Source organism: Sceloporus undulatus, chromosome 8 (genome assembly GCF_019175285.1).
Source record: "Sceloporus undulatus isolate JIND9_A2432 ecotype Alabama chromosome 8, SceUnd_v1.1, whole genome shotgun sequence".
Lineage (NCBI taxonomy): Eukaryota > Metazoa > Chordata > Lepidosauria > Squamata > Phrynosomatidae > Sceloporus > Sceloporus undulatus.
This window is the reverse complement of record NC_056529.1, coordinates 8,826,939-8,840,259: the sequence shown is the minus strand read 5'-3', so window position 1 is coordinate 8,840,259 and position 13,321 is coordinate 8,826,939. Positions and strand designations below refer to the sequence as shown.

General features: G+C 38.6%; 1 protein-coding gene across 2 annotated transcripts in view; it reads right to left on the bottom strand.

The window, feature by feature from the left end:
- Positions 1 to 7,244: 7,244 nt before the first annotated feature.
- PDP2 (pyruvate dehyrogenase phosphatase catalytic subunit 2) overlaps positions 7,245 to 13,321 on the bottom strand; it is a 10,287-nt gene continuing 4,210 nt past the window's right edge. The window contains exons 2-4 of one of the 2 annotated variants that reach the window (XM_042438307.1): positions 12,129 to 12,212; positions 10,833 to 10,899; positions 7,245 to 9,061 (exon numbers count right to left, since the gene is read on the bottom strand). In XM_042438307.1, the coding sequence (XP_042294241.1) occupies positions 7,406 to 9,019 (1,614 nt within the window). In that variant the 5' untranslated portion in view covers positions 9,020 to 9,061; positions 10,833 to 10,899; positions 12,129 to 12,212 and the 3' untranslated portion in view covers positions 7,245 to 7,405. The remainder of the gene's footprint in view (positions 9,062 to 10,832; positions 10,900 to 12,128; positions 12,213 to 13,321) is intronic. The other variant, XM_042438308.1, reaches the window with a different exon arrangement.

Below are 13,321 nucleotides of genomic sequence, written 5' to 3'. Positions count from 1 at the left end.
CTGAGGCTGAGAGAGTATGACTTGCTCAAGGTCACCTAGTGGGTTTCCATGGCAGAGCAGGGATTCGAACCCTGGTCTCTAGAGATATCAGGGCATGACCTTTTTTCTCCTGTCATCAAGACAAGAAGAAGGAATCTCAGGGTGACAGCACGACCTTAACAAGTGAGTGCATGTATATGTGTGTGATGTATTTTTTATTTGAATGGCATACTCTGCACACCTGTGATTGATCCTTACGCATTTGCACCTTTTCACAGTCTTGATAGAAATACCTGAGAGATGAACACATCCACGCATCCAAGATGGAAACATCCACGCATCCAAGTGAGCGGTGGTAGTGAGTGCTTAACATTTAAAAGTCTGAGTTTGTTTACCAAACTATGTTGGCACTGAAGTTTTCACCAATTTTTGGCTAAAATGCTCCATCTTATTTAACAGCTGCAAGTCAGGCAGGATCGTCATAGAATCAGAGAACTAGAAGAAATACCAAAGGACACTCTGTGCAAGAGTCTCATGCCAGTGCAAGAATCTACAGCTAGAACCTTCATTTAAAAGCCTCCAGTTTTTGGAGGTCTAATATCCCTTCTTATTGCAATTTGGGGACTTTTCATCAATAGGGTGTCCTGGTTCCAATGTATTTTTAACTGTTCTATATTAGTGTTTTAGTGGATTGTTGTTTAATGCTTTTTAAAAAATTAATATTACAGAACATTTTAGCTATATTGCTTAACATATTGTTTAATATTTTAACATATAAGCCACTTTGGGTCCCGCATGGAAGAAATAGCGAACAGAAAAACAAAACAAAAAACCCAACAGCCAAACACTTAAATAATTTTAAGAGCACTGAACTAAACCCTTTTTAGAATTTCCCCCGGCTTTGCATTTGATTATAATTTCATATACTATAACAACATTGACATTACCATTTTATTCTTCACTTGGGCGAACTGCCTTAAAGTCTTAAAACAAAGTACAAACCAGGCAATAATACTGAAATGAAATTAAACCAAATGTCGCCGCCTTTTCCTTGGACAAAGATTTAAACTATCCTAAACATTTATACTAGTGCTGCAGCGTTTTAAGAAAATAAGCTTACTCGCTAGGGAAAGAAAATGAAGCATTTATCTGAAAACAACACCACTTCTATGCAGCTCTATACATTTTGCAGAGCAGGTTTGGAAACAGCATAAATGGCAAATACTCTGAGCAAAGCCAACTCTGTCATTACAGTAAACTTATTGTGCGCGAGGAAAGCATGAAGGTGGCAACACTGAAAACACAAATGATAGCACATTCCTCTCAATTCCACAGCTTCTCTGAGCTTCTGGTTGGAATGGATTGGCTCAGTCGCGCCATTTCCGCTTGCACCAGAAAGTTTCAGGGGAGTTTTTGGTTTTCATAGGAAGAGAGAGGACTCCAGAGAAGTGTGTTTTGGAACAATTGCTTGGATACAAATAGGCAGAGCAGCAGCAGCAGCTGGGAAACCATTCAGCGGACCAGACAGCTGCAGAATGTTAAAACAACACCCGTCCCTAAAAGCAACAGCATGTTCTCCTACACATCCAGAGCCTGGGAGCATTACTTTTGTGGACTACAGCTCCCAGAACGCCCTAAGCACCATGGCCACAAATGTACTTTCCCAAGATCTAAATATACCTCTAGTAGGCAGAGGGCTTCTAGCACTTCCAAATGAAAGACTCTGGCCTAAATCTTTTTTGTCCTCAGTATAGCAGATCTGTTGTATCAACTGGATTTACCAGTGTGTGTGTCAGGATCATGGTCTAGACATGCTCCTGCCATGCTTAACTGCTGTGTTTGGGCATATGTGTGTTAATGTGGGATGATGGGTTATGCTATCCTAGTAGTGATGCTGGCAAAAGAAAAAAGATTGTTTTATCAGTAGTGGCTTGGGATTATGAGATGTGTGGGAGGACGTATGCGCTTGTCAGGACTGGTCAAACTTGTCATGTTGTATTGTTGTATTATAATGTAAGGTATAATAGGGGTCATGGATTGGCTTGTTTAGATGATTAAGATGACTTCTAGTATGTTAATGTTATATTATTTGATTATATATGTGTCAACAATTGATAGTTGGTGAAGTTTGATCTGATTTTGTCTTTTGCCCTTCCGACTTTTCTTCCAATAATTGTACTGTTTTGATCATACTATTATCTCAGTATTTATATTTTTTATCATATTTTATACTGGTCAATGACTGAATAAACTATTGATTGATATGTCTGTGGTCCTTTATGCCAACTAACAGGAATGTCACAGGTTTGCGATGAGTGAGCTTACTTGACAAATCTATAGAGGTCATGTTTTGCCATCAGTAACATATTGGATGGAGACCTGGTACACATAGACAACCATGTTATGTAGCTATGTATTTTCCTTCATATGTAATGTAGTATATTGCTTGATTACATGCTTCGTAGATGGTTAAGAAAATTGTTGTTAGCTGTGTGATGAAAAGCTAAAGCTGGCTATTATCGAAGAGGACAAAGAAGGTTGGAATGCCAGCTGCATGTAGGAAGAATTGTTCTACTGCGAGCTTTTGTCTTTTAGCTAAGAGGGGAAAGAACTAACAAAATCAATAGTGGCTTAAAATTTAGAGGAACAGGGAACTCAGCCTTAGCTTGCCAAATTTATAGGGAGGAGTAAAAAAAAACACACCTTGCCTGTATAAGTTAGATAGGGCCAGTTAGGAAGAGGGGAAAGGAGGACATCTGAATACAGTTCTTAGGAGCTAAGCTTGTGGAAAGTTTAGGGCAAAAAGGCAATGTGAGTGGTAAGAGTTCAAGGGTTGGAACTGCAGAGGGTTTTTCTAACACTTGGGGAAGGACAGGCGCAGTCAGAACAATGCCCTTCTTCTTAGTTGTACTGCAGAGTTATGGCTGGATCCTATTGTGTTAAAATCTTGTTCAGCAGATTTAAGATTACAACTAGAGTAAAGTGCCAAACTGGGAGACCATCACTATCCATCTTCTCCTACCAACATAAAAACCATTGCCAACAACAAACCTCCAGGACTATGGTACTCAGCTGGGCAGAGGGAAGAAAGCTCCCTTCAATTTGTTTTGAACATATATATATAATATATATGCATGCTACTTAAGGTCATTTCATGATAAGAAATCAAGTATGATAAAAAATCTTCAAGGACTACTGCCATTACCCTTACAGTTGATAAGAATTTCATTTACAAAGCAAGTAAGTAGGCTGAGACTGAAAGGGCAGCGTTTGTTCCATGCTCTCAGGAGGCTTTTGTATTTGCGTTTGTCAAAACGCCCCACACAAAACCAAAACAAAACGCAAGACTTTCAGCTTTAATGGAAAAGTCATTTTGAAACCACAGTGACTTCCAAAACAATTTGGCAACATAGCACAAGTGCCAGCTTTCTAAAGATGGCATTCCATTTCACAAAAGAAAAAGATCTCGCCCTGTTGTGTGGGTTCCTGCCTCAATTGCAAATTTAGGTAATTTATGAGCCACACTCCAGCCAAAATGCCAAGGGAACACCTGATACAAAAAGAACTTTAAATAAATTGAGAAGCAGTAAAAATACAACAGCATATTTAAAACAAAGCTAAGGTTCCAATCCTGTACCAACCTACCCAGAACGTTTAGATTAAATTGAGTTTACTTTTGAACAGGTAAGTCATGGGCAGTTTGGAAAAGTTGGTTTTTTGGAGCACAACTCCCAAAATCTCACATGAGATCTTTAAAAGCTTGACCAAATACGGCTTTTATTTGGAGCCAAAATGAAAACAAGGCAAAGTAACTGAGGAGGGAGAGAGCAATACCAATACTGTAGAGGTATTTTTCAACTGATAAAATCTTATTTCTGGTTATTGTGTGCTTTTCCTCTGGAACTTGGACCAGGACTTGCAGAAGGGGTTTGGACAACCGTCATAATTTGCAAGGTTTATGAAGGGGAAAATAAATATCCCTTAAAGCAGTAATCTCCGGACAGCTGCACTCCAGGCTTGTGGGATTTCAACTCCCATGATCCAAAACACTGAGCAAAGCAGTCAAACCGATTTCTTGACACAAACGTGCATACTGTTTACTGTAGAAAAGTGCAACAGAGATCTCAAAACATTAGACTACAGACATTTAATCATATTCTCTTTTTGTCTCAGTGAACAAGAGTTACAATACTTGTAAGCCCTCACTAGCATTTTAAATTAACACAAAGAGCAAAATTTTAAAAGGTGACAAAGTCACTTACGAATAAATACATTTGCCTCCAAAACAAGCACATTAGGAAGTTAAGAAGTGAATTGTACACCAAGTTATTACTTTTTAAAATGTCATATTGTTTTCATTGAAAGCTTTCCTCTAACTTGATTCTCAGAAATTTATCCTAAAGGTATGATATACTGTATAGGAAATTTTTCGTGTGCAAACTTCACAGAAATTGTGTAATTCCTGTTTTTTCCCCCTTGGTCAATGGACCATAAGTATACTTTGTGGGTTGCGCTAAAGGCCTGAGCTATTTTACAAGTTTCCTTGTGGAAAGCTCCACAAAGTTTACATCTATTGCGAGCCTTCACAATAAAAGTGAGGTGTCCATAGAGGACTACTGTACTTGAGGAGTAATACTATACAGCTCAGTGCTAGAAGGCATTAGACAGTGCTTAGTGATTAGACAGTGCTAGAAAGCATATTCATGTGCATAAGGCCCTAGAATTAATCTCAAATACTTCTCTAGATAAAAAGATATCAGGATTTTAAATAACCAAAACCTTCAGAATCACTTAGCATAATAGACAACAGTGGAAAAGATGAAGCAGAAACAGCATATGTTTTTGGAAATATTTTGCTGAAGTAGGTTTTGTGCAAAAGTTTTAACAGGGAAAGTCAGCTTGATAAACAGGGAAGCTGTTGTTTACAACAGGCATAGAGAACCTTTGGCCTTTTGGGTTTTCCGGATCACAACTATCACAATCCCTTATCAAGCAGCAGCAGCAGCTCATTTCCAGTATTCAAAACCCAATGGCTACAAGATAATGTCAACATACTTAGGAGAAAGTCTCTTTAGATTCATTTAGATTTACTTGTCAAAAGAATGTCTTGGAGGCAGTAATTTCTTATTAACAAGTACAATTTAAGTCTGTCGGTAACATTTTTCATGTAAGATTCACCTATTGCTGGTAATTCACACCTGCCTCTACTACACACAATCGATCAAGTCCAAAGACTTCCTCCACTCCTCGCCCACCCATCCTTGAAGCTAACTGGAATCTGCATCTCCAAATATGCCATTTCTCATTTGATGGAGGTCTGACACAACACTTTGCTAACATAACAGTTAACAAAATGTTATTAGATATGCTTTAATACCCAACCACACCGGGTGATTCAAAAAGAACTGTGCTGTTTTACAGTTTATGGTTAATCTGACTACAACATTATGCTGTTTTTAAAGTGCTGGCAGAACAGCAATTTTCTTTTCAAACTTGTAGAAAATGATTTAAAAAGTACAGTATTACAATTCTGCAGCTCTTTGAAAACACAAAATGCTGCAAGCCTATTCCTCTTTCTTTTGTTCCACAACTTCACCTCAGTGCTTTTAACCACTTTCTTCTCCTTTCAGATAACACATGCACATAAGCTCCAAATTATATTGCACTAGCAACAAGAGGGGCAAGACGAAATGGGACTCTTTATCTCCATCAAGGCTACTCATTCATTGCAGCTTCATATCTTTCTCTATCTTTGCACAGAGCATGACATTCAAGGTTTTAATTCTGCAGGGTTTATTCTTGAAACTTTTATTATCAGATGTAGGTTTCAAACAAGAGACAAACTTTGACTCACCAAATGGAAAATTCCACATGCATGACTATACTCTGTAAAATATAGTTGTTGGGTTTTTTCTAAAGTCACACTGAAATGCATTCAAAACTTGCCTTTGTGTCAAGGATGGGGAAAATGTGGTGTTGTTGCATTACAACTGTCATCAACCTAAGCAGCACAGGCAAAAGTAAGAGCTTAATGTTGGATGGTAACATGAGTTTTATAGAACAGTTTAGATTTAAGAATGCAACTTTTATTCAGTCGACTACTCCAGTGAAATGAAGTGCAAAGTTCTGTGCTTTCCATAAATCAGGATTCAAAAAAGAGGTATTTGTAATATTACCAGACACCAAACAATATTTAAGAAAAAATCCTCAATAAGTCTGAATAATAACAATGTCTACTGTATGCACATTCAAGATTGTTTTTACATTTACCCAGAAACAAAACTTCAGCCATCCATTTTTAAAGATAAATATATCATTGTACTTTCCTGGGAACCTGAAAGCATACTTGTGTGTTCACAGCAAGACAAAAATACAGTTGGTAATATTTTTCCCCAAAGCACAGACTGTACAGATACATATCCCAAATGTCCACACATGCTAAAAATGTATTATAGTAATATCTTCCTTGCAATAAAAGTATTCTTCCCACTGTCTTTTAAGAGTGCAACACAGCTAAGAAAAGCCATTATATTAAAGATTTTAGTTCTTGAAAGGCAACAGTGGAATAATTTGAATAGAATTATCCCAGCAGTAGAGGCCATAGTATTAGCACAGTATTAGTACAATTATTGGCTCTGTAGCAGAGGTAAGACCCTGAATCTCTATAATACATTTATAGATGTGTTTAAGCAGCAATTAGTCCAGTGCACAAACAGTATTACAGTCATAACATGAAGTTGTCAACCTTTAAATCAGGCACAGAGAAAAGCTGAGTAGGAAAGCCAATCCAAGTTTAAAGAAATTAAATGAGTGCCCTGCTGCAAGCAGCAAACCTTTACTGCAAGTTTTCATTGAAATATGGTGCTGTGGGAATTCTCTGGGAGCCCCTTCTGAATAGCTTTAAAGCATTTCACCTAGGAGACTTCCCTGCCCCTGAACTATTTGTCTTGGGAGTGCATCCAGAGACAACATGCCTAACATTTGCATTATGTAGTCTCTGCATCCATCACTATTTTGGAACTTGGGCTCCAAATAAAAAGTGCTGTTCAAGCTGCAATCCGTTAATTAGTGTAAGTCACCTCTGTTTACATAAACATGTTTGCCACTCATTTGCAAAGCAATGAGATATCATCACCTACATTTACTCAGTTAAGCAATTTGGAGTATTTCTCTTCTTCTCAAACCCGATTGGGCTGAAAGCTGTGCGCCCCATCCAATCTTTATTCTACTAAAACATGCTTATAAATCACATCAAAAATGCATCATTTGAACTAAATCAATTTTAATTTGTACTGAATTGAGAAGACACGGCTGAAGATCAGTGAGACTTCTACACAATAGTATTTCTAGGGATTTAACTAACAGGAAAAACCTTGCCTAATGATTCCCAGAACTGATGTGTTTTGCCCATAGCAAGACAGGTACCTTATTCATTCTCTCTGTAGTAAGCTTCAATTACATCAGAATTAAAATATACAACAGTGACTGTGATGTCATCCCTATACATGCGTGCCAAGTCATCTGGAAGAGTCAACATTGCCATAAGCCTTTCTGGATCAATCTCTCCATATTCATTATTGCCAATTGCATGTCGAATGACATGGGTGGCCACATTCTGGTCATAGGACTGGACCTGCCTGGCTTTCCTCTGAAGGAGTAAGTTTTGCATGTAACCCAGATTGGCTGGTTTTTTAAAAGTCAGCTGTCTTTTCTGGACATCCGCTTCAGCTAAATGATCTCCAACCAGCTTGACCACTTCTTCATTACTCAACATGTCCCACAGGCCATCTGAAGCAATCACTAAAAATTTATCCTGCCTTCTGAGTTTGTGGTAAGTAATTTCTGGCTCTGCAGTTAAATAGGGAGGTGTATGATAGTTTGGAAGTGCATACTCATAAATATTCAAAGCCTCTGTGTTGCAACTGTTTCCCAGTACACTCTGCTGCAGTTCTTGGCTCCACTTGAATCGTACATCTCCAAACGCTCTTGAAGGCATAAGAACTCCTAGCAACCTGTTGTTCACAATTACTGTGTCCTCCTCAGATGGCGGGTGCCCCCTTTTAAACCTTAAAATTTCCAATTCGTTGAAGCAATTGTGATCTCTAGTAAGAGGGAGGGCAGACCATGTCCCATCTTTATTTTTAACTCCTAGAACTGCTCTGCAGTCACCAGTGTTTGCAATGTGCAAATGGACGCTATCAACATGAGCCACACAGGCCGTTGCACCTGAGAAAGCCACCTGAAGAGCAATGTTTCTTACCAATTCATTTTCTGAGGGAGCCTGAACTTCCAATGATATATCTGAATCCAGTCTCTTAAATGCATAGATCAAGGCTTCTTCTATCGTAAAGCCTGGTTCCATGTCCATGTTCAGTAAGTCCTGCCAATAAACCCTGAGTTGCTCCAAATACAGTGAGGCTACCTCTTGAAAGAAGCTGTCATTTGGATGTTTGTGCCACTGCAGAATAGGCAGGACTGGTTTCATGGACTCCATGGCAGACTCAATTTCCTCTAGCCTTTTCTGAGAAAGCAGAGAAACAGCAATGTAAAAAAACAGGCGTTCACTGACTGCCTGGGCACAGGCATAACCAGCATGGCCATCAAAGACTCCAAACATCATTCCCTTGGTCTGTAGGCAGGTAGCTGCACTTCTACGGTCTTCCATTGGGGTGTTGGCGGCCAAGTGGTTGCTCTCAAATTTCAGGACTGAGCTTGGATTTTTCCCATCAAATTCAGAGATTGTATGGGACAACTCATTTGCCCTTAAGATGTCATTGATCTGTGATGGCGTCAGGTGGAAAGAGAAGTCTTCTTCTTCTGTTGAGGTATGCCTGAAAGCTTTTCTCACAGTGACAACATTGTTCATGCTGCGATTGCAACTTGCCAGGAAAGAAGAAAAGGAGGAGTTGGTAAACAAACTCCTCCATGCTACTTTGTGCTGACTTGAAAGGCACCTGGAGTACAAACGTCCTTTTCCATGCAAAGTAGAGATTGTGCTTCTGGCTGAGATGATAACCCAGGGTGAGACAATACTTGACATTGTAACAATAATTCTGCTTTAAAGTAGGGCAGTTCTGAAAGCCTATAAGGAAAGATGAAAGATTTCTTGTTACATGAGCAAACGTGAAACAATGCCTCAAGTGTTCCTCGAAACACAACACTGATTTTAAACACTGATTTGTACCAAAATGTTATTGGAGAAAAAGGAATTATTATGTATGTGATTTGATTATATTTAGAATATATAGGGAGCCTGCAATCTTAGGCCTGAATCCTACTAGTAATTCCAATTAGAGTAGGCCCACAGAATTAATTAGTTACATGGTGATTCACCAACAAATCTACTTTGACTGGAAATACTAACAGAATTCAATCCTGGTATCACTCATACTCAAGGAATTATGTTGAAGTCTATGAACTAGTAACAAATTAAGCAGATGTTGAAACTTAAGATTACAAATGTAAATGGATAGCCTCTGGACACTGATGACAGAACTCCGTTATTTAGAAATAAGCCTCACACTTTCAGTGCCAATAGAGCTGAATGCCAGCATGGCTAAGTCTGTTGTTTGCTGACAAGCAACTTCACCTTTATAGTCACCCTATGAAGAGACCTCCATGAGCGCCGATTATCGACGGCCTGCTCAAGTCTTGCAAACCTAGTCTATTTCAGGTGTGTTTATTTGGGCTTGTTGCCAGACTCACTCTTTTCAACCCCTTTCAAACTTTTTTCCAGTCTTCTAGCTTGTGTCTATCCTTAATGGCATCAATGAACTGAAGTTCAATGACAGGAGCACATTCCTACCCTGATAGAAATTACCTCAACAAATGGTTGTGTTCATGCTTACTTTCACAACACGAAAGTATGTGACTGATTTCATTGGCCTTGGAGTTAACATCTACTTTCAGATTGACTTACAAATATTTTTCTCTGCTTTTTAGAAAAAACTCATTCAGGAAGAACTAATGTATGCAGACGCAGGGAGAGAGAAAACAGTATAGCACTGGAATAGCAGAATCTGCCTCCCAACCTACTGAACTGAACAAGTAGGGTCCTCTGATGAATTCGCAAAGCCAGAAATGGAACTTGGCTCATGATTTTGCTCCTAATTCCACATATAAAGGATTCCTAGAAATGTTATAATGAATGCATGCAAGGTGAAGCTATGCTTTTTGATTTTATTCAAATGAATGCTAATTGGGTTTAGTATGTGTGAGTGTAAAATTAAAAACTTAATAGTCCTGGAAATTATCGTAATAGCTAGCTTTCTTCACTAATGAGCAACTACTCCCAGGTAAGGTTGTTCTAATCTTAAATTGACACTGTTACATTCCATGCTTCTTCCCTGATCACTAGGTACTGCTGATGTAGCTGCAATTACTCCTTTTGGTTGTCCATCATGACAAAACTCATGTATCTCGCATACCTGAAGACTTCAAAACTTCTTGCACTGGAGAACTAATTTCAATTTCCCTTCCTGGGTAGGCTGACCAAATATTAAGCTTTTATTACCTAATAATTTTAATGTAACTGTCTGTGAAAATATTCCCTTTCAAAAATATTTTCATTAGAAGTGCTCGCTTTATATATCACATACTCAGCTGTATTTACATGTCTGGCTGTATACATATTCTGAACAGAAAGTCTAGACTCTATATAATGCTAACAAGTATTTTTTTGGGGGGGAACCAAATACATTTTTTGAAATATACTTCTGGTCCTAACAGTTGAAAACCATAGCTTCCACCAGGTACCTGATGACTCAATTTTTGTGTCCAATCATTGACAGAAGGCATTAAAAATGAAAGCTTTTACAGGCATATAATGCACGCACATAGTGATATTCACTTACAGTCTAATTTGTGCTGAATTCTTGTTAACAGTTGAACATATTTTCAAGAGAGACTGGTTTCTTAAACCTGTGAGAAATTATGAAATGCAAAAGACTTAACATGATTCTCTCATTGATTAACCCTCAAAGTGATTTGTTAAACAAACATATCAATGGCTCATGCAATATTTCATCAGGAGCTCATGATATGTCAACACAACACTTTTTAAAATATTATGTAACTCTTGGTGCCATTGCCCTTGATGTCGTATGGGGAAATGGCCATTTTGCAAGAGGCAAAATAGTCAGACAGCTCATGACCTACCAACATTGCTCTAGCTTTTCTAGGGGAACAGGACAGTATGTTGTGGAACTGATTCTGTTGCTTCTGCAAATAGGAGGGAAGGTGGCTAAATGAACTGCTGCAGTCTCTAGTACTGAAGTTGCTGCTTATAGATACTATATCATTGCCCAGCATTGTTATAGTAGTTAACACCCGCCTTTCTCACTCTAGTGGTGAAATCTGTTTAATGAGTCATGAAGATGAGCAAGTACTCCTTTTTTGAAAATCTAAAAAGTGTGGCTGTCTAGTCAATGTAGCAAAGCAGTTTGAACGTTGGACTATGACTCTGGAGACCAGGTTTCGATTCCCAGCTTGACCATGAAATTCACTGGGTGACTTTGGGCAAGTCACATGCTCTCAGCCTCAGAATAAGGCAATGGCAAATCTCCTTTGCACAAAGCTTCCCAAAAAAATCCCATGGTAGAATAATGGAATGATAAGAGTTGGAAGAGACCGCAAGGGCCATCCAGTCCAACCCCCCTGCCATGCAGGAACTCACAATCAAAGCATCCCTGACAGATGGCCATCCAGCCTCTGCTTAGAGACCTCCAAGGAAGGAGACTCCACCACCTTCCAAGGGAGTGTGTTCCACTGTCTAACAGCTTTACTGTCAGGGTTGCCATAAATCAAACATGACTTGAAGGTACACAACAACAAAATATGTCTACAATAATTCTATCCACCACTTTAGTTGATAGCAGGAGCTGTGACTATCCATTTCACAAGTAAAGCAAATGATTTCAACCTTCCCCCCAACCCCTGTGTATTGCTTCCTTCTGTCTGATTTATGTTGATTAGAAAAGCTACCAAGAGGCATATCTTGCTTTATTTTCTACTTCTTTTCTTCATACTCCCCCTACTCCACTTCTTCACCTTTCTCTATCACTCTCCCTTCTTCTCACAGTCAACACAGTTTTCTTCCTTTCACATAAACCAAAATATTGCAGTACATTAATAATGAAACATTTGTTTACCTTTTCATAATCCATGCCTCAGTTTTACATTTCAGAATTAGTTTTCTGATTAGGACCAGTGTAAATGTCCTACGTGCTGCAAACCTGTAGAAAATCAATACAAAATAATTAAGAAGAGGCCATAGGTAAGATAACATGCCAAGGAACATACGAAGGAGCATTTCTGTACAGAAAAGAGGCTCTCAAGTAAATAGAAAAGCATTTGTGAAAAGAAAACAAGGCAAATTGAGAGAGATCAGTACGGTCAGGCGATGAAATGTGGGCAAAAATGTTAAAAGCAACTAAGAATATGATTTAAAAATGAGGTGGTGGAGGAAACAACTGACCTAAGTATAATTTTCTTACCCGAATCTCTCACAGATGATAAATGTCAGGAGCTGCATATTGCACTTTGCTGGCCATAAAATATTGAATAGTCAGTGTGATGGGTTATGTAGTACAAAAAGCTATTGCTAAGACAGATACAGGTGTGGAGATAATAAATGGAGGGAAGCAAGCACAAGTCAAGCCTGTTCCAAGCTGTTTCAATGCAAGGAATTGGGCAGTAATAACATGGAAAGGATGGCACAAGAAAGAGGGGGAAATACATTTATTAATTATAATCAATCAGAATTAAGCCCATCTTGAGTCTGAAATTGTGTTTAGCTTAATTAGGCAATTTTAATGCTGGCTGGTCAGTTGTGACAATGGATGTCACTGGACGGGATCTATAGATCCTTATTAAAAGCCTGGATATCTGAACTGGCTCTGAATAAATCTAGCAAAGAAATCCCTAATATAGGGTTGCCATAACATGAAGTGTACTTTTCCATCCCAATCCTTGCAAAAATTACTTTAGGGGAGAAGGGAGGCTGATTCCACCCCACAAATCCTCTTGAACCCCAACGACAAATAACATGTTTTTACATCCAAGCACTACCACTGTTTAGTAGTCCTACGAAAACAAACACTTCTCAAATGCAAACACAACTTAATACAACTTTACTCTTGGGCAGAAAGCCACTTTGTCAACAGCAACACAAGTTCTGAATTGTTTGCATGAAGGTTCAGCTGAGGCAACGCTGTTTTGGAACAGAGTCTGTCTACTTTTCACTCATGGAGTTATTGCTAAAAAGTTAAGAGAAAAACAAAATGCCGGAGGGAAATACGGCTAAAAGATAATGAAGGAGGAAAGATAAGGGAAGAATTAGATT